At 35.3% G+C, this 21166-nt stretch overlaps 2 protein-coding genes across 4 annotated transcripts; one reads left to right on the plus strand and one right to left on the minus strand.

The window, feature by feature from the left end:
* Positions 1-2356: 2356 nt before the first annotated feature.
* On the plus strand, positions 2357-6239 carry LOC148846457 (uncharacterized). Its single transcript, XM_088956116.1, has 6 exons — positions 2357-2929; positions 3479-3703; positions 3787-3963; positions 4074-4298; positions 4499-4627; positions 5782-6239. Exons 1-6 carry the CDS (start codon positions 2882-2884, stop codon positions 6013-6015), a joined length of 1038 nt encoding a protein of 345 aa, XP_088812242.1. The 5' UTR covers positions 2357-2881; the 3' UTR covers positions 6016-6239.
* A 2894-nt stretch (positions 6240-9133) lies between these two features.
* LOC148846458 (cytochrome C oxidase biogenesis Cmc1-like protein) lies at positions 9134-14933 on the minus strand. Of its 3 annotated transcripts, none has more exons than XM_088953246.1 (2): positions 14506-14899; positions 9134-9563 (listed from the first exon to the last, which is right to left on the minus strand). In XM_088953246.1, exon 1 carries the CDS (start codon positions 14886-14888, stop codon positions 14565-14567), a length of 324 nt encoding a protein of 107 aa, XP_088809372.1. In that variant the 5' UTR covers positions 14889-14899; the 3' UTR covers positions 9134-9563; positions 14506-14564. The 3 variants fall into 3 exon arrangements, with proteins under 3 accessions (XP_088809372.1, XP_088809371.1, XP_088809370.1); XM_088953245.1 differs by lacking the exon at positions 9134-9563 and adding an exon at positions 9721-10037 and having other exon boundaries at positions 14506-14901; XM_088953244.1 differs by lacking the exon at positions 9134-9563 and adding an exon at positions 13874-14075 and having other exon boundaries at positions 14506-14933.
* Between the last annotated feature and the right edge of the window lie 6233 nt (positions 14934-21166).

Consider the following 21166-nt stretch of genomic DNA (forward strand, 5'->3'; position numbering starts at 1 on the left):
TTATATAAGGGCTGGGCTTGGGTTCAAGATCTAGCCCTGATGGTCGGGTCGGGTTTGGGCTCGAGCTTGCACATTTTCCGTTGATAAAGATGCCTATGTTAATTATAAAACTATGATTTTTTATAAATTAAATTTTTTATTTAATTCTAGTCAAATATAAAAAATATATAACATTTATATATATATATATATATATATATATATGTTAATATAAATTTTGTTATTTAAAAATTATATAATAATATTTACCATATATGCATATAACTTCCAAGTTGAGCTTATTAGGGGTTGTTTAGCTTGGGCCCTATCTGGTAAAGCCATCATTTGAGTCCAAAAGTTTGATACTTGATTAGACTTCGAATCTGAATATCCTTGATAATATGTGGGCATGGTGCATATCTCAGCTAGAACTAATTCAAAAGAAAGTAGTTGCTTGAGCTTGCAAATTTATAGATCTAATCAGGTTAGGTTAAGTTGTAAATGATTTGTTACTTTTTATTGTTAATTACTAAAATATTATAATTATTAAATTACTATACTTATTTAAAATACAGTAATTTCTGGAAATTATCATATTTTCAGAAATATTTCTAAAACTAATTAAATGTGGTAATTAAATATAACCTTTTGGTAATTAAATGTAATTTTCTACTACTCATAGCTTAAATTATAATTGTTGTTAATTACAGTTTAAAGATAATTATTGTTAATTATATTACTATTAATAATTAAAATACATTATTTTTTTCATTATTATTTAGTTTTTTGCAATAAAATACAAATAATTTAATTTTTTAATTATTTTTAGTATTTTAATTAAGCTCTAAGTTTTTCATAGTTTTTGGATTTTTAATTAATTTTTGTGTTTTTTTTCATTATTATTCAATAATTTTTGCATATGAGTACTTTTCAATAATTTTTAGTATTATAAGCATTTACTTTTTGCATATTAGTTACTACAAAGTTAATTTGCATTTGCTTTCAATAAAGATAAAATAAATAAATACCATATATATATATAGATGGTATTTATTTCTATATATCTGTCAAGAAATTTTCTCCTTTTTCTAAATTTTTTATTTTTTTGTTCCATGTCATTTTTTTAAAGAACCAATGAGACGCTCTCCTTCCCCAACAATCTCTTCTCCTAAAATTTATCCTAAGCTACCTCCCCACTTTCTCCTAAATCATCACCAATTCCTATTTTATCTCCTAACTTATCTTTGAAACCGACTGACTTTTTGTGAAAACCGATCCACTCAAGTTGTATGTGTTTGGGTTGATTTTTTGGTTTTGTTAATCGGTTCAAAAGATTTAAACTTAAAAATTAAATTAAATTTTAAAAATTATAGTGCAATTATTAAAAATAAATTTATGATATAAAACATTTTAGACTAAGAAATATGGGAAATTTTTCACTTTTCTATTTTAAAAATTATATTTAAAATATAAAATATTAATATATATCCATGGTTAGGTCGTTCGATTTTGGTTGGTTTACAAATGGCCAAAGTGAAATTGATCCAACTTGGTCAAATTGGGGAAGTTTTGAACCAAAGCCCAACTAAAATACTAGAAAATCGACCAACTTAGGTTGAGTTGATCGGGTTGATCAGTTTCATCAATTTGATGAATAAACCTAACTAAAATTAATTATTTTTATTTTTGTATTATAAAAAATTTATTAAAAGTAATATATAAAATACGAATTAAAAAAGTTGAAAATATAAAACAATTGTCTACTCTTATGTGATTCTATTAGGGTCATTTACTAGAACACACCTTATAGTTTTCCATATTTACTTAAATCTACTTTATAATTTTCATTTTATTAAAACACCCCATATATTTTACAACTTATTTACTTATTCAACCTTTTACTAAGGAGTGTTTGTTTTTCCATTAGGCCCATGATTTTTTATTCTAAAAATACCCTTAACACTTTTTTTTGTACAAAAAACAAAATTAACCAAATATAGCCAATAGAGTGGTTGAACGTGTCTTATAAAGGGCAAAAATGATATTTTTATTTTTATTTTCTTTTGATTAAATTTATTTAAATGAACATTAGGATCAACACTGTCATTTTCCACTATCATCTAATGGAATGTTGATTAAATCTATTGCAAATTATAAGTGGCATTTTAGTAAAATTTTAACTATATATAATAGATTTTAGTAAATCCATGAAACTATAAAGGGTATTTTAGTAAATGGTCTTTTATATTATTTAACTTTCATTTAATAAATCCCATGTGATTCTTACTAGTAATTAATTAAAATACAGCTAATTTTGAAAAAACACCAAAATAAGTAATAATTATTATTTTATATATATATATAGATATATAGATATAGATATAATAGATATAGATATATATATGCAATCTCCCGCGGCACATTCCCGTCGTGTATTGGGCTTTCCATGATAATTCTAGAAATGATTATGTTATCATCGGGAGATGTTCTCGATAGGCGGCGGGGATGTGCGGTGCGACGTCGTGGGGGCAATCTTCGGGGGCTGATTTGAACTCGGATGTGGGGCGCGATGCGATTTTATTTACCGTTACATCGTCTGTTGTTGGCCGTTAAACTTGATGAAAGAAGAAAGGGGGAATGGCCGGTGGCGGCAGGGGTGCATCACTGCGCGGTACCCCATCTGCGCCGCCTGTAACGTTGTCAGTCTTTGCACGTCTTTGAGTTTTATCTTAACACGCGGGCGATGATTAAAGCAAAAGATACGATGTCAGCTGCAGAGAGCAGTTCAAAATTTGTTGGAAAAGTCATGAATTTGACTTTTTGGTTTAATTCCGGACCACCAATTATAATGGAGTTTGCGCTGAGATCAGAGGCTTACCAAGAATAAAAAAGCAACCAATAGATGATCTCTTTCTTCTCCGGATCTCTGATACTCCCGTCTCATTTCAAGGTAAAATAGCTCTCCCTCTCTCTTTTTCTCACTAGTTCTGATTTTTCTTTTGTGTTTGATTCATTACATTGTTTTTTCTTGTCTTTATACTTCTCAATTTACAATAAGTCCTCTCTTTTGGAATGGAATTGAAATAGTTCTGGTGAAGAATCGTGTATAGTTGGAAGAATAATATCTCAGTGGAGATGGTGATAGGGGTAGAAGTTTGGAGATTAAAGGGTATGGACAAGAATTGGAAGGAAAAGAATTGGGTTACTAGGGTGTTTTCTTCAGAGATGGTGGATCCTTTGAGAACAATCTTTCTTCATATGGGTTATTTAAACTGAATTTTGATTTTGTAACCAAAGAATCTCCTCCTATTAGGGGAAAATAATGCAATATGTAGAATTAGACGTATGATTAAACAGAAAAACCAACGTGAGGTTAGGGTTCTTTTTTCCCCTTTCTAAACTTTTTTTTCCCTAAAACGAATATGATTAATTATTTTATCATGGTAAATTGATAGACTAAGTATTAGAACTAAGACTTACTGGTATTTGGGTTTCCCAGCATACTCTTCAAATGGCTCGGTCGGCACTAGATGAGATGTCCATTTCTGGTGCTTTTGTCCGAACTCCATCAACATTCCACAATTTCATTTCAAGAGATCCAGCATCTCCTTTTCCTGCAGAATCCGGAAGATATCATCTCTACATTTCATATGCTTGTCCTTGGGCATCCAGATGCCTTTCATTCTTGAAGCTTAAGGGCCTTGAAAAAGCAATTAGTTTCACGGTAGAGTATCTCTGGAATTTCTTCTTGTGTGCTTGGAGCTGTTATCATCATCCATTACATATGATGTTCATTGAGTATTACAGGCAGTCAAACCCAAATGGCAAAGAACAAAAGAGACTGATGAGCATATGGGCTGGGTCTTCCCCACTTCGAGCGAGGAGGAACCAGGTGCTGAACCCGACCCACTCAATGGGGCAAGAAGTATCAGAGAACTCTATGAAATTGCTAGTGCAAACTACATTGGAAAATATACTGTGCCTGTCTGTATTGGCTTTTCTGTGATTCTTCATTTTCTGTAATTATTTTCTTGGTTTGCATGTTTAACAGTTGTGTGATAACTTATAACTGATAATGTCGTGCTCTGTAACAGGTTTTATGGGATAAGAAACTTAAGACGATTGTTAACAATGAGAGTTCGGAGATAATCCACATGTTTAATTCTGAATTTAATGATATAGCAGAGAATGCAGCTTTGGATCTTTATCCTCCTCACTTGCAATCCCAGATTGATGAGGTTAATGAATGGGTATATAATAGGATAAATAATGGTGTTTATAAGTGTGGGTTTGCAAAGAAGCAAGAGCCATATGAAGAGGTAATGACTGCTTAATTAACTTATGCTAATACTGTACTAAGATCACCAATTTATCTCCATTATAGGAGTCAATCTCTAATCTACTTGTTTCTTTTGTCACCCAGCTGGGGGCTGCATTCAACATTCAATGACTTTCAGAAGATTATTCAATCTTTGTCATCTTTGTAAGACTATGCAATGATTTTCCTTCATTTGTGCAGGCTGTAAGAAATTTATACCAGGCTTTGGACAAATGTGAGGAGATACTCAGTAAGCAGCGGTATATCTGTGGGAATATGCTGACTGAAGCTGATATTCGTCTGTTTGCCACTCTTATAAGGTTTGATGAGGTACGGATTTTTTCAAAGGCTGATACTTGTTTAGTTTGAATAGTAGTCGATGTTATGCAGATACACATAATATCATGTACAATTAATTGTCCAAGTGTAGGACTTGCTTGAACCTTGAAATGTTATGATCAATAGGACAGCTTAATATGGTTGTACTTTTAAAATTTTTATAGTTAAGTAGAAGAAATCTAAAGGCTGCAAAACACATGCAGTGCCCAATGCTTTAAAATCAACATCAAGTACAAGGAAAGACTAGGAAAAAGAATCCCTTCAAGAAAGAATATCCCATTCATGACCTTTTGCTGCAATAGTTCAACTGCTTCTCCATAAAAAAAGTGAGAAACCTTCATCAATTCATCTATCCAAATCTGATGAAGATGGTATTATCAGTAACCACCTTAGGCCTTATTCTGACAGAATGTCCTCAAAACTTGAAACTTTAGTTTTGAAGATGCTATTAGTAACAACCTAGGTTCAGGAAGCTACAGTTGGATAATTAGCAGTTCTATCAACTGTTTAGTAATAGTTCACCCTTGATTGAACATAATATGTAGCTGGACTAATCTTTTTTAATGATGTGATGCAGAGTTGAGACCTATTCATCAAAGAATAGATTATTAACCCAAATCTATCAAAGATTATGGGAAACTTAAAGGATCTATGTGTTTAAGTAGTACCTTTAGTGAATAAAAATAACCTGACTACAAGCATCAAATCCTTGCTTGCAAGAGTACAATGCATAAAGACTGCGTTTTTGGCCCTCACAAAATTACAAGTATGATTACAAAGACTCATTGCTTGTGGGAATTTTTAGACCCCTCACCTTACTGAGAAGTAGATCATTCAAAGTAACCAGATAACTTGTCTTTAAGAAAAGACCCAATGTTGGTCCCGGCTATCTGGGGTCTTGATAGCAGGCAGACTGGATACAGTCCTAACCTTTGGCTTTTTCTTTTGCACAAAATGACTGCTCTCAGGCTCTCACACTTTCCAGCCCAAGATTTTACCATTACACCAAGCAATAGCCCTTAACTAGATAACTTGTCTTTCATAAAAGTTGTATTTAATAGGCTTATGATAAAACTTTCAAGTTTTAAAATGCTTCCTTCATCAGATTGTTGTGGTCTAAATAACACAAATTTTCTGAACTACAGGTTTATGTTGTCCATTTCAAGTGCAACAAGAAGATGCTACGTGAGTATCCAAATCTGTTCAACTACACCAAAGACATTTTCCAAATTCCTGGCATGAGTAGCACAGTTAACATGGAACACATCAAGCGGCATTACTATGGAAGCCATCCAACCATCAATCCGCTTGGGGTAATTCCTGTTGGTCCTAGCATAGATTATTCTTCTCCTCATGATAGAGAGAGATTCTCTACTTAGAAAGCTCATTTTATTCCCAAGTTGTATGTGATGTCCTGTTAAAAGGTGCCAAAATAAACAGCTCCAAATGTCAAAGCTTAAGTTGTCTTTTAGCTATCTATTTATTGGGCAGTCATCTTTTCTACTATTGCAGAAAGATTGGTGATGGAATATCGACAGATCCTACATGTTTTTGTTTAGTTCATAAAATTTGAAACTCAAAGGTGCCATGTGATTACTTTCAAGGATATCCTCCCATCCATTGCTCCACTTTTCAATATACGCATTCCTGCGTTTAGACCAAGGGTGATCATGGGCTGGGTCAGGCCTGGCCGGGTTTTGAGCCTAGCCACTGATTAAATTTTATAAAATATATAATATTTTATATTTATGACATATGAAACATATGGTATAATTTATCTAAATATAAAATGTTATATATATATATATATATATATATATATATATATATATATATATATATATATATCACGTGTCATTTTACATCGACTATGATACCAAAAAAACTTATAATCAATCAACCAGTATCATAAAAGTGATAACCAATCAGGTGGTATTCATCAAAATTCACAGGGGGCTTTAAATGGTCAAAGCTCATCCACTATCATGCCTTTCTAACATCATGGTTTTACTCTAATTATGTACATGATATGACACAAAACATACATAAGTATAAATTTAATATATTATGGGTTTGGCTGGGCCAGACTTGAATTGTTGGGCCTAGGCTAGGACCTAAAATTTCTAGGCCAAATGCAGACTGGGATCGGGCTGGGCCTGAACACAAAACGTAGGCCCAAGCCTTAAAATTTCTAGACCGGGCAGAGTCAGGCTGGAAATGATATCCCTAGTTTGGACTGGTGCATCTCATGGCTGGAAATGGAATTGGTTCTCTCGAATTCAGTTTTTGCTGTTTTGTGTCCATTAGATGAGGGGAGTCTTGGAGGGTGGAGGATTCCACCAACTAGAGAAGATAAGTGGTTTAGAATAAGGATTTGGAAATACATGCTTCAGTAACTTATGTCCAATCAAGGAAGACGACATCAAGGGATTCTATTCCAACGCAAGAGCAGCTCTAAACATGAATTCCCAACCTTAATATTAATAGTGAGCGGTTCTATCTAAACCATTTTCCTTCCAAAGCTCTTGGAGGCAAACCTTCACCAGATGAATCATTAATACTTATGAATTGTAATTGTTCTAAAGAATCCTCACTCAACTAGGGCCTTTAGCATCTCAATTATTTGTTATATCATTAGCACAGGCACATCAAAAGGGAAGAAGAAGAAAATGTACATCTTTATTTCTTCCCCTTTGTGAGGGTTATTATGGCTTCTGGCGTTGCAGGGTAGGTTGGTCCTACATGGAAGGCCATGAAGTTTTGTTTGGTGAAAACCCAAAAGCCCAAAAATATTTAACTGAGAAATCAGCTTTCCAGTGAAACTAGTTTTGGTAGCCTCTTCAAAGTGGCTCAGTCAACAGACTCAACACAGCTCAATCAATGCTGGAACCCTCCTAAATGGGTCCTTAATGACATAGTAGATCCTTTACAACTTACAAGAGTTCAACAACTGTTTTTGATTGTCTCAATTAAATGATATCAAACACCATTTTTCTTACCAAATAACAGCTTTCTTAGATTAGAGTCTCACAGATGGATTGAAGCATATTAAAACCAATATTTTTGAAAAATAACGGGTCTATCAATGAAAGATGCAAGCCTCCCTCCAAGCACTGTAGTACTGTACCGATGGATGCATACCCAAAACATTGTAGTATGTCTGTAATTTTTACTTGATCATGCAAACATCTTTGGTTTTTGTGCATGCCTAAAATTTAAATTTGATTATATAATATCAACTTATATCTTTACCTTTTAATTTCATGCGTGCATAACACATGCCCATAGTTGGGATAGGTCTTGAATGACTATGCCGCTGATGATGATAAATACCCAAGTAAGTTTATATTATATCTATCAGTGAGGTCGGTTTGAATGCTGTTTTCTACTAAATTGTCACGGGTTCAAATTCCATACAAGTAATTTTCAATTGATACAATATAAATGTCATTTTTAAGTTCATTTTATCAATAAAATATAATGTTTTGATTATTTTCAATTTACTATACCAATTGCAATTTCAATTCGCTTCAATCTAATGCCAATATAAATCTGTTGGATAAAATCCAATTCGAATTCAAATATTAGATCCACCTATATCCGATTGCAACTCTACACCATCTCAGTGAGCTTCAAGATTCTCAATTTCTCAGGCAGTATGTAGGTGATGAAATTATTTTTGCACATGTAGGGTTTGAGTTCGGATCTCCTACCTTGCTACCCACAAGAACCCTACCCAGGCCTCAGAACATCTCTTATGTTTTGCATGTTACCATTCATGGAGAGATATTCCCAATGTACAGCTGTAGTATCATGTGGGGAGGCCTGAGTGGCAGATCTGAATTGGTAGGATGCACGTGCTGCTTTTGACGAAAAGACTGACTAAATAACTTACAGTGTCAATAGAGAATTTGCAGTGTAAACATTGCCATATTGGGAATCCAGATCTAACTACAGCACACTACATGCTACAGCTGTAGATTGAGACAAGATTTGAAATTTCGATACGTATCAGCCGATACATATTGTATCGGGGGCTTTCCGAGATGCCCCTCTAGGTAGGGCTGCAATTGAATCGAGCTCTAATCAAGCCTTGGGGTAAGCTCGTAAGATCGATTAGTTATTCGAGCTCAAGCTCGACCAATAAAAAGTTTGGCTCAAAGGCCCTCAAGCTTGTATATATATATATATATATATATATATATATATATATATATAAAATATCATACATATAAAATATACAAATATATTTATTTTCGAGCTTTCGAGTTGAACTCAAGCTCATTGAATATTTAATCGAATATATTCGATTGCAGCCTTACCTCTAGGGGGTGCTTTGAGATTTCGATTGGTTTAGAGGGTAAATAGACCTTAAACTGGTCCCTCTGAACCGGATTTAAAAAATAACTAAAAAAACAAAAAAAAAAAAACTACTGATACTGCTCGATACGCCTCTATCGAGTGTATCGATATTTTGAACCTTGCATTAAAAACATATCCCCATAAATGATAACATGTAAACACGAAAAATATTCCCAATGTACAGCTATAGTGCCCTGTGAACAAGTGTGGATAGGAGATCTAAGCTCTCATATTCAAAATTCAAAATATCATCACGTATCGGCCCATATCAATCGATACGTATCGTATCAGAGCCTTCCCAATACGCCCCTACAGGAGGTGCTTCGGGTCAACGAATGATTCAAGGGATAGACCAGCCTTAAACCGACCCTGAACCAGATTCAAAAAAAAAAAAAAAAAAGTAATAATACAGGGTGATACGCCGTATCATATTTTGAACCTTGCCCATATTGGTGCCTAGCCGGAAGCTATAACCAACCTTTGGGAGAATCAGTCGGCCACCCATTGTTGTCAACCATCACAACGCAAGAAATTTGTGGTCCCTCTCAAAGAGGTTTGTAAGTGGCTGCTGCACCCAAGAGGTCATGAGTGATTTTTTATGAAACTATTGCAAGTCAAACAAGCTTGTTCAGCATGGGAGTGAGGAGCCATTTGATAATGGATGAATGGCAGTGCTTTGTTTTCCAGTGAATAAAATATTTGATTAATAAAAAATTCAAGGATGTAGAAATCAACCCATTTCAATTTTATCCATATTAAGGAGTTCACACAACTTAATAACTTATTCCTAAAAAGATAAATAATAAGTCTCAACCAAGCTGTTTTAAAGATTAATAATGAATTTCTGAATCATATTGCTTCTGGAATGAACATCCCGGATTTAAAATTTTAATAAATTCATGAGCTACACATGGTCCAGAATGATTGAACTCAAGAATTGGAGCCTGTTGCCATAGACTGAAAATAAAGGTCAAACTCAGAACCGAGAGTAAATTCAAAAGTGGTGCTAGTATTACCAGCCTTTGTCCTCCATGGATCTCTAAAATCACAAAAAGGAAGATGTAAACAGGAGGTTTTGTGTAAATACACAATATGTGCTTATCTTTTTTTTGCTTAGCCTTAGAAGACAAGCAAGACAATGTCATATTGAGCAAGAAAGATGTAGCTTTCGAAAAATTCTACTTGGCCATCATTAGAAAAAGAATAATTGAAGCACAAGTTTGGGACACTTGTCCAACTTGGAGACATCAAAACATCTTTCTCGTTTTTCCTGTGATATCATTAGTAGGGTAGGAAGCAACTGCAGTTTTGATGTGATATCAAAAGAGTCCATGATGACCTGAAATTCTTTTACAGAATGCCCAGCGCTTGGCACAGATTAACATTGAACCTTCTTCCATGAATGGTAAAAAAAACCATTGGCCTATGAACTTCCCTTCCGATATGGTACAGTGGATTAAGTCCTGTTTTGGCTCAATCTGCCGAGATTGGATACCAGGTCTAGTAATGATCATGGGTCAGGATGGGCCAGGCTGGGCTTTTGGACCAAATGACCTATGCATTTTCCAGGTCTGACCTGAACACAATCTCGGACCAAGCCCGGAAATTTGTGGGCTGGGCTAGAAATGATCACCCCTAACCTCTAATGCAGCAATTCAGCATTGCACCCACTAATGGTACCTGCATAATCCAGCTATTGTTCCGTATTTGCCAACAGAATTCCAGCTGTATTTAAACATACATAGTACCAAGGTCTCATTAGTCATCTGTCAATGGAGCTTGAAGTGAATATACTTCTCATGTTTTTCATAGCAGATATTTTATTTCTCTTTTAGGAAATTTGCTCCTATTCTATGGGGCAGAACAGGGTGCACATGAGGCCCACTGGCCAATTGGCCATACCAGGAGCATGCAATTCAGCGGGTTTGATCCTCTGCCTCCTATTTGGAGGGGTGCCAAGTGACCATTTTGACAACTGGGTCATCAGCTTTTTGCTCCTATTCAGCCTCTAAAGTAATTTATTGTGGTTGATACAAAGAAAGAATTATAGGCTGCACTTGGGTTTTCAGAAAGTAGCACACCTTAGTGCCCTAACCTGCCTTGGGAGAATGGGAGGTGCTCATTCTCAGATATTAATTTGTAATGCATGAAACAAGAGAGAGGAAAAAAGCAGAGTTCATGGATAAGCGCAGCATGTTTTCACAAAGTCCAATTCATGGTTTTTGCATCATCAATAAATTTTGTTCACAAAGTCAAAAATACAAAGTTCAATTTTGGGTCATCTTTAAATTTTGTATTCCATTTCCATCATCAATAAAAACAATTCTTCTTTATCACACTTCTTTTTCTTTAATATGATTAATAAAAAATATTAGAGATGTGTCCAAACCACTCTTGACCTATCTACCAATCAAAAATTGCACTACCCTAAACTATTGAAAATATAAGAAGCAAAAAGAAATACCTAAAAAAGGAGGTTTCAAATATCTTTTACATGACTAAGAGTTTTTATCAACTGATTGCATTGCCTAACATGTCTAGACATGCCAAGGGAGCAGATATGGTAGTACCAATAGTAGGACCTACCCAAAACTCCTACAAAATGGGAATGATGCCAAGAGACATTTTTCAAGGCCTTTCTTCTTCCTTTTATATCTTTTAGCTATTTTTTGGACTTCTAAATTGATCTAACCAAGCAAGTGCTGCTGCATCATCTTTAAAAAAGTTCATAAAGTGGATCTCCACCAAGGAAGAGTTGCATGCAAGGTTGCTTTATCCAGGGCACAATCAGTGGATAAAACAAATAAATTTTTCATTACAAAGTAAACTGAACCAGCCATATGTACGGAACTCCAACAGGTATAGAAGTGGATTCAAGCCGAGCCAAGCCGAATAGTACGAGGCTCGAGATCGGTTCGAGACTGCTCTACAAGGCTCGAGCTCAAGCTCGAGCCCGGTTCAAGCCAGAACGTTGGGCTCGAGCTCGGCTCAAGTCAAAAATTCATAAGCTCGAGCTCGATTTTGAGAAAAATATATTTTATAAAAGTAAAAAATTATATATAAAAATATTTTTTATTTGATATTTAAAAAAAATAAGAATTATAATAATTAAAAATTATAATATTTTTATTATATATATTATTTTCTATACTCGAGCTCGACTCGTTTCATAATTGAGCCAATGAATTGGGCTTGAGCTCGGTTGAAACCGAGCCGAGCCGAGCTTCTCACGAGATGAGCTCGAGCATCTCGTGAAAAGCTCGGCTCGTTGCCACCCCTAAACAAGTAGATGAGACAAATGGCTCTAATGGCTGGGATTAAGAAGGTTTATCCAAATATCCAATAGATGACTGCAAAGAACAAGAAGTTTCTCAAAATAGCCATCAGTAAGCAAATGCAGTCATCTCAAAGGTGAGTTCATAAATTAGATTTGGTACCAAAAGGTCAGAAGTTTTGTCATGGACCCATGGCCATGTAACTCGGTACTTCCTTGAAAACTGGAAAATCAGTGGGAAGTTCATCCATACTAGGACCAGTCACGGAAAGAGCTGGTTCAGTTTTAGCACAGTTTTAAGCAACACATCTAATTTAATAGGTCTAGTATCTGTGCAGACAATTTGGCACTTGGTATGGCACTCCAAGTAAGCCATAACATGCTGACAGTGCTTGAAACTAAAATCAATAGAGGTGCAGCTTGAACTGAGTTAACCCGAACTCAATCCAAAAAGGTTGGGGTGGGTTGAAGGTTGGCTTAGGTTTAGGGTTGAGATTTATGAACCCAACTTTAACTTCAGGTCTTATTAGAGTTGAGACCTTGGGCAACCTAACCCAAACCCAAAGCATTACACATAGGTCTACACTGAAACGGTACTCCTTTTCAGCAATATTATGGGTTCCATGTAGACTTATTTCCTTAGTACAAAGACTTCTAATCACTTTCCAACATATACCTAAAAGTGGAATGATTTCAATACATATTAAAACTCCTAAACACGTTCTAAAAGTAGACAGTTTGACTCAATACAAGTTTGATACAAATTTCTCATAAGAAATCAGCTTCTAAAATTAACAACTATCAAATACAATATTAAAATTTCAAAAAATGGAAAATCCCATCATAAACTCATAGGTTGTCCACAAAATAGCCATAACTCATTCAATTCATGTCCAAATCACATGATCCCGAGCTTGTTGGATAAGCAATTAAATAACTTTTATTTTATGAATTGGCAATTAAATAACTTTCAAATTGACTCTAAGGCCCCATTCGCTTTTTGGTAAGTTACTTACCTAGGTAAATGCAATTATCTGGGTAAGTTTTTCCTGGGAAACACTTACCTAGGTAAGTGCGTTTACCCATGTTCTTTTATTTCTCATGTAAATAAGGCAATGACCATTTTAGCCATACAAATCTATTATTAAAAGGGGCATTTTTGTCCCATTCAAGTGTTGGCAACTTCCCCCTACGTGGGAAAGTTACTTACCCACCTAGGAGGGTATCACCTACCCAGGTATGTGATAACCAGGACAATAAACTTTTCACTGGTCCCCACATAAATCTTTAAAAAGAACATGGGATTCCTGGTCAATGGAAACCAAAATTCCATTGACCAACTTTCCCCCCTCTCAAAATCTGAAAAAAGAACGCCCCCTAAAGTCAAGCTAATCGGGGAAAGTTTTGGCACTTATAATTTAGACAGGAAGTAACAAAATGAACTTCAGATAACAGAAGCATAACCATGAAAGGAACAAGCAAGAAAAGCTGAGGAGTGAAGAGGCAAAAGCCAATTCATGCCTAATTGTTGGTCATACATCCACAGTATTGCATGGTTTCAATCCATTAATGCATCAGATACCAAAAATTTGCTCATATACTTTTTCTCTATCATCTCTGACAATCACCATGGACTATTATTTCGGGGAAAACGATCAAGGTTTATAATTAGGGCATATATACCAATATCACAATAAAATTACAAGAATGATCCGGAAACTTTCAATCATTCTTCTCTGTGATTCAATCTATGACAAATTTTGATGCCCTCTCCAGCAATATCAAAAGTAAATAGAATGTATCCTGAAAACATGTGGAGATGCAATTTCAATTCAAAATGCCAACAGAAAGAGGACACTAATTGGGAAAATTAAGTCAGCATTGAAAACCATTCAACGATTTAATTCCAAACCACATTCAACAGAATCAAACAATTACTAGAAAAACAGAAGTCAGTTTCTCCTTGTCATTACCTAGAAGAATTTAGATGATTTAACAGAAGAATTTAGATGATTTAACAGATAAAGATCTTCCCTTTGTCTAGATTGGCTGAGATTCTCAAGCAAAAGAGTATTCAAAATTCGACTTTCAAACCAACAAAAAAAAAATTGAAAAAAAAAGAGGAAGATAAAAGAACCTATCATAGTTCATTGTCCAAAAATCAAGAAACAAGTCTAATTAAAACCAGAAACTAACCAGGAAAAATACACTATTTGAGTTGAAGAAAGCATACCAATACGGATTTTGTCAGTGAACAGGGAGAGATACGCGGGAGAATGTCAGCGTTAGGATTCATGGATTCTGATGGGACGAGAGACAGACAGAGAGAGAGAGTTGGGCTTGTTGACACTGAGAGCGCTTGAGCGATGTTCCGCTGCTTGAACAGAGGCTGCGAACGGCCTCCGACTCGGCCGGGCATACGAGCGAAACGAGGCAGTCAGCGAGCGAGCGATTCAGGTGGCGGCAGGCCACCTCTCGTGGTGGCCCCGGCGAGACTCGCCGGTGACACTCGCATAACGCACGGTGAAGTCGCTCGCACCCGGCCACGCTCATGGTTTCGTCTCCCTGCGTCTGTGACATGGTGAGCCCCACACTCACCACAAAGATCTCAAACATACGTCTGCTGAGTGCTGCCGACTCGCTGAAACACGGAGCAAGTTTATATAACTAGAGGCGTTCACATCGCCATCGGTGCCCCACACTAGACGTGTAAAACGGGCCGTGCCGTCCCTTGTGAAAATTTGGGGTCGGCCCTATACGGCTCACGGTTCAAGCCATGTAGGCCTATGCTGTGTTGTGCCATGGGTCGGGCTAGTTTGTGGGCCAAGTTTTGGGTTAGGTCGGGTTATAAATTGGGTCAAATTATTTATTTAAAAAAATTAAAATAAAAATTTAAAATTTTAATTTTATATAAATTTTAATATATACAATAATTAAATAAATCAGTATCATAAAATTAAAAATGATTGTTTATTTTATTAATATATTATATACTATATATTATTATATAATATATTGTATATTATATAATATATACATATATATATATATAAATACATATAAAATATATATACATAATATATGGGCTATGATGCCCAACAATCTTGAGGCCCAGGCTGGGATTTTGATGTAATCAATTGCTTGAGATGGACTTTCTATGATGCCCAACAATACTAAACTCAGTTTAAGCAACCTTAGAGACTAATAGCTAAAATAGTTAGGTTTCTAGGATTTCCTACATTTGAATAAGTGATTACAATCTTAAGGCATGATTGTTGACAAATGATTGCCCAAGTTCTAACAATCGAGACATGATATGCCTAACTATGAGACATAGTCGACTACCTACAAATATATAAATGACTAACTTTGAATTTGATACATGTTTTGCCAAGATTGTGAGAAATAATCAACTACCCCAAAAGGTAGAGTCAACTACATGTGATAACCAAGGCATAAAAATGTCTTGTTTTTAAAAAGTCAAGTACCCAAAAATGTATAGTCGACTAACCTAGACGGACTAAGTTTAAGTTGATATCAATCAATTGAAAGGAGGAACCAATCGCTTAACTAATTAAAAGGGAAAAAATATTATTTCCTTGATCTAGTGGACAACTACCAAAACTTTGGTTGTCGACTACTTTAAAGAAATTTGATCGTTTGAAGGCTTAAATGACTATTGCTATCTTTAGTAAGTTTTCTATAAGAATGGCAAATCCCTCTAACAATTAAAAAATGGCCACTTCCTCTCAAATCATCCATAAATTGAGGCGTTTAGCTTGATCCAAACCAAGTATGACAAAAAACAACTTATTCTACCATTGTAAATAGTTCATAGTGGTTTTTAGAGAGAGCAAGTTAGAAAGTCATTTGTTGAAGAGATTCTTGAGTTTTTATAATTTTAGTGGTGAAAAAAAGTTGAGAAGCCTTCAAGCTTGTACAATCTCACTTATCTATTGTGGATCCCTTCATTGAATTGAGAATCTAAATACAAGTTCATGCAATTGAGTATATTTGAGTTGTATATTACTACATCTACATATTTAGAGGTCTCTAGCTTATTGTAACTTACCTTGTGTTATATTTGTATTATCTTGAGAGCAAGTAGTTATTCTAGTTTGAACACCACCAATGTCTTGTTGGCACCCAAAATCCCAGTTGTTAGGTATTGCAAGCACTTGCAAATCCTGATGTGTAAGGTATTAAGGGATGTCAAAAGGGTTAGGTCTGACTTGACTGATCCGAATCAATTGGGCCGATTCTAGTTCCACGAATTGGAAACAATGATTCGGTTCTAGGTCTTGATATAGGGTCCCGATTACTATCGATTCAAAACCGTTTCCACCTAATCCCAAACCAATTTAGACCCAACCAGATATATATAATATTAAATAAATAAATTACATATATACTATACATATAATATAATATATAATATATAGAATATTTAATACATATTAAACATAAATATTTATTTTTTATTTATTATAATCGGATCTGTTGGGTTAGGCCTAATGGTCCTAAAAACTGATCAATTTGGTTCTAGGTCCAAAAATTACGGACCCTATTGGGTCCGGTTCTGGGTCCAAGTCCTCAACATTTCATGTTGGGTCGGTTCCAATTCTAGCTAGTTTCGACTCACACCCGACCTGATGATAGCCCTAAAGGTATTGCAAGCACCCACAAGTCTTACTAGTTAAGATATTGTAGGCACATGCAAATCCTATTGGTTGTAAGACTTTGCTAGGGCTTGTAAGTCCAAGTGATTAGTTGAAATCCTTATGGGTGGTTTAGGGTACTATGCTTTATTTACTTCATCTTTATTTGTTTTGTTTCAAGTTTCTGCAATTACTTTGTTATTAACATTACTAACAACTCTTTCTAACTACAAAAAACTTGAAGATGTGATTATCTTGTGGATATTGCACTTTATTCAGTTTATCTTCTTTTGATCTATAAGATATAGAGTTCTTGGTATGGTTCTTGTGCTACTAACATTACTAATTGCACTAGCTTACTAGTTCAATGGTTTAAGTATTTTATTGCCTAGTAACTTTCACTAACTTCTAACCTTTTATTTAACACTTTATATTTACAGTTGTTTACTTTCATTATTCTATTTGTTGTTTAATTGTATTATTTAATTTTAGCAGTTATTTTGTCCCTGAGATTCCAATAGAAACTTTGCAACTGCTTGAATATCAAGTTGATTATTTTTAAATAATTGGACCAATTTTCAGTTATTCTGTTATGGATGGTTCTTTATCTCCAACTGCACAAACATGCACTCTTCTTAGCAACTGCCATTTACATTTCTTTACTTTCAACTACCACTTACATTACATTTTGCAGTTATTTACATTTATTGCTTACTCTTTATTTAATTGCATTACCACTAACCTCATAGCAACTTGTTTATTTCTTTGTCACAATTATTTTCAATTGTTATTTACTTTCAAGTAGTTATTTATGATTATAGTTATATATCTATTTAAATGCTAACTCCTGTATAATTTGCTATTACACCATTTATTTGATTTTTGTAGCTACATATCCACATTCAATGGTAAAGTTAATCATTGAAAGCTACAGATCAAAATTTACATTCTGATAAATTCATTATGCTATAAATGCATGCATCAATACCAGTTCAAACCCTAATGCACCACTGAAATTTGGAAAAAAAAAAGAGAGATGTCTATTGATTATACATGAACATGATGAAGAATGACAAACATTGATGAGAAAGGAGAACACGGTGAAGAACATGAACATAGTGAATAGCAAGTACGATTAGTAATTGTGAAGAAGAAGAAGAAGAAGAAGAAGAAGAAGAAGGAGGAGGAGGAGGAGGAGCAGGAGATCATACATGTGTCGATACTTCTCAATTGCTCAGAGAATTTCTTTGAGTTAATTTTTGTTAAAAGTATCTAAAAGATAAGTAGCCTAACTAGACCATAAGTTTGGATTGGAGCTACTCAAATCCAGACCATTTTGGTCTTTTAGGGTCTTTCTTGGGATCCCGTCTTTTGGTCTAGTGGGCTTTTAGTAACCAAACAGAAAATGACCATTTTTTATCTATCGGGCTTATAAAAGCCCAGAAAATCTTTCAAAAAGACTTGCCAAAGAGAGCCTTGATTAATTGTTGAATCCATTGACTAACACTTATTCCGTTGCATGTTATTTTAAACTAACAAAAGGGTTAGTTTCAGTTTTGGGGGGAAGGTTTTAAGCTTAACTCATTTACAATTTGAATTTTTAACCTATACCCAATTTTCCTCATCTTGGATAAGGACATTGGTCCTAACAAGTGGAAGGTTTCAAACTAGCATTGTAATTAACCTTAAGACAAGCCTCAGGAGGTCTCTACCATGATGTTGGGTATCAAACTTTGACAAGTAGAGAGGGGGTCTCTAAGTTGCCAATCTCATAAAGGATGTGAAGCTTGAATCTGATCACTTCTTTGGGACTTCTTGAAGAGCCATGGAATAAAAATTCATTTCGGGCTTTCCAAATTCCCCAGTTAAGGACAACTAATAATTGATAAGAGGCTAATGGTAGAGAAATGAGACGAAACTAGGAGCCCACCCAATCTGTAATGCTTAAGGTTGGCAAATCACCGAAGTAGAGAGAAAGGGGGTACCCAAGCCAAACAACCCGGCTAAATTAGCAATGTAGGAGGATGTCATAGTGTCTTTTGTTTCTTTCCCATATTAGGGACAAAGGTGATTAGTGGGAATACCCATGTTTACTAGTGCCCTTCTCATGGCTAGATCATTTGATTAATATCTCAAAATGAAATTAAGATCTCTAGAGTGGTATACTTAGGTTGCATTTGGCATTCCTTATTTTAAGGACTTATCTCTTTTTGGCAATTAAAATACACTTATGAACACTAAATTTTTAATTGCAAAAAGGAGATAAGTCCTTAAAATACAGAATGCCAAATGCAGCCTTAGACTCCAAATTTACTTCTAGAAGGTGGAGTGGAGATAGGACTGAGTACCATTGTTATCATTTGCAGAACTCTAATCCAAACGGTAGTCAGATCTGGCTATATAATTCCCACTTTTGTGAAAGCCCTAGATAGTTATATCTAGCCAAGTATAAATACTTGGAGGAATGGCTTTGATGGCATTTACCTCAAAACCTTCAAAGAGCTCCCTTATACGATTAAGGTTCCACTTCTCTTGATCATGAATGATAAGATTTTTAACCAACTCAACAAGCTCTCCCTTTGGTTTTTGAGTGAGAATTCAATGACTAGGGATTGTGAGAATCCATGGATCGTTCCAAATGTTAACCATGCTCCCTTCCCCAATTCTCCAAAAATAACCTTTCTTGATGAGTTCAAACCCTTTGCATAGGCTCCTCCATCCCCAAGAGGGTCTGTTGCTTGGGGCAACATCAATGGTAGAGGTGTAGGCATACTTGGCTTTTAACATCTTGGCACAGATGGAGTTTTGGCTTTGAATAGAGCATTACATAGTTTTTGCCAGCAAGGCTATATTAAGGGTCTGCTTGGTTTATAGTTGGAATTGGAATTGAAATCCTCTGGAATCAGAATCGGAATGGTCCATTCTCATAGTCTGTTTGGTTCGGACAAGAATGAGAATGGAAATTAAAATCAGGAGGAATGGGATTTCATTCCCAAGGAAGGGGCAGGAAATGGCCATTCTCTCAAATGGAGGAATGCCATTCCAGCAGGAATGGGAATGGAATTCCGATTCTGCCCAATCAAACAGTTGAAATCGAAATAATACATTCCGATTCTGATTCCAGACCCCTATTCCCGCAAACCAAACTTCCAAGAACTTGGCTTTACAAGCTTTATTCTAGCTTACCCAACGAATCGCATTGGGGTTGGATGACTTTCTCCAAAGAAAAGTTGGGCATTTACTATTAAGATGATGGGACGCTCGGCCTAGGACCCAGAATTGGGTCATTATATAGGTCGGAATGGCTGAGACAACGACCTTTATAAATGTTTTCTTATTAATCTAACTGAGAATGGACTTCTTCCAACCACCCATCTTCAAAGAAACTCTATCAACAAGTTTTGAAAGACCTCTGATTTATCCCTACCTAGGTAGGATGGGATCCCTAGGTAGTTAGAAGAGGAATTACTTTCTGGAATGCATAAGATTTTGTTGAGATACCTCTTGAAGTATTTAGGAGTACTGGAATTGAAGGTTATCTCCAACTTGTTGTAGTTAATAAATGGTTTGATGTTTCATTGCAGCTAGACAGGATATGTCATATGTGGACACAATTGGTAATATTGACTTTCGGGAATAAGAGGCTATCATTGACAAATAGGAGATGTGAGAGGATGAGAGCCTCATGGCTAATTTTTAATCCATGCATTCCACCATCATTAAAAGTCTGATTAATGGCTAACGAGACAAGTTGTGCTGAGAGAATGAATAGGTAGGGTAAGAAATGATCTCCCTTGTTGATCCCTCTAATTAATGGCTGACGAAGAAGAAGGAAGAGGATTGTTTATTGAGAGAGAGAGAGAGAGTAGAAACATTTGAAATTTATGTTTCAACTTCAACAAATTAAAACAATAGTTAAAATGAAGTAACACTAGAGAAACTTAAAAATGCTCCCAATTCTAAACTGCACCTTCTTATCTTCCCCTCAGCAAGGTCTTCTATGTTGTCTCCATTTGCACTAAGATTCTGGCATTGTATTTAGGAAGAATAGGAGCCTTGGTGCCAAAATTAATAGAACGCCCTCTAGGGGTGCAAGTTGGGTCAGGTTTATGGTCAGCCTATGCCCAACCTTAAGATTTGGGCCTAAGGCCTGAGCCCAAACCAAGCCCGATTATCCCAACCCTAGCCTAGCCCACATGTAATGTGATGCACATGGGTTCAGCTCAGGATGGTTAA

Source organism: Nelumbo lutea, chromosome 7 (assembly GCF_056320005.1).
Source record: "Nelumbo lutea isolate HS-2025 chromosome 7, American lotus-T2T, whole genome shotgun sequence".
Lineage (NCBI taxonomy): Eukaryota > Viridiplantae > Streptophyta > Magnoliopsida > Proteales > Nelumbonaceae > Nelumbo > Nelumbo lutea.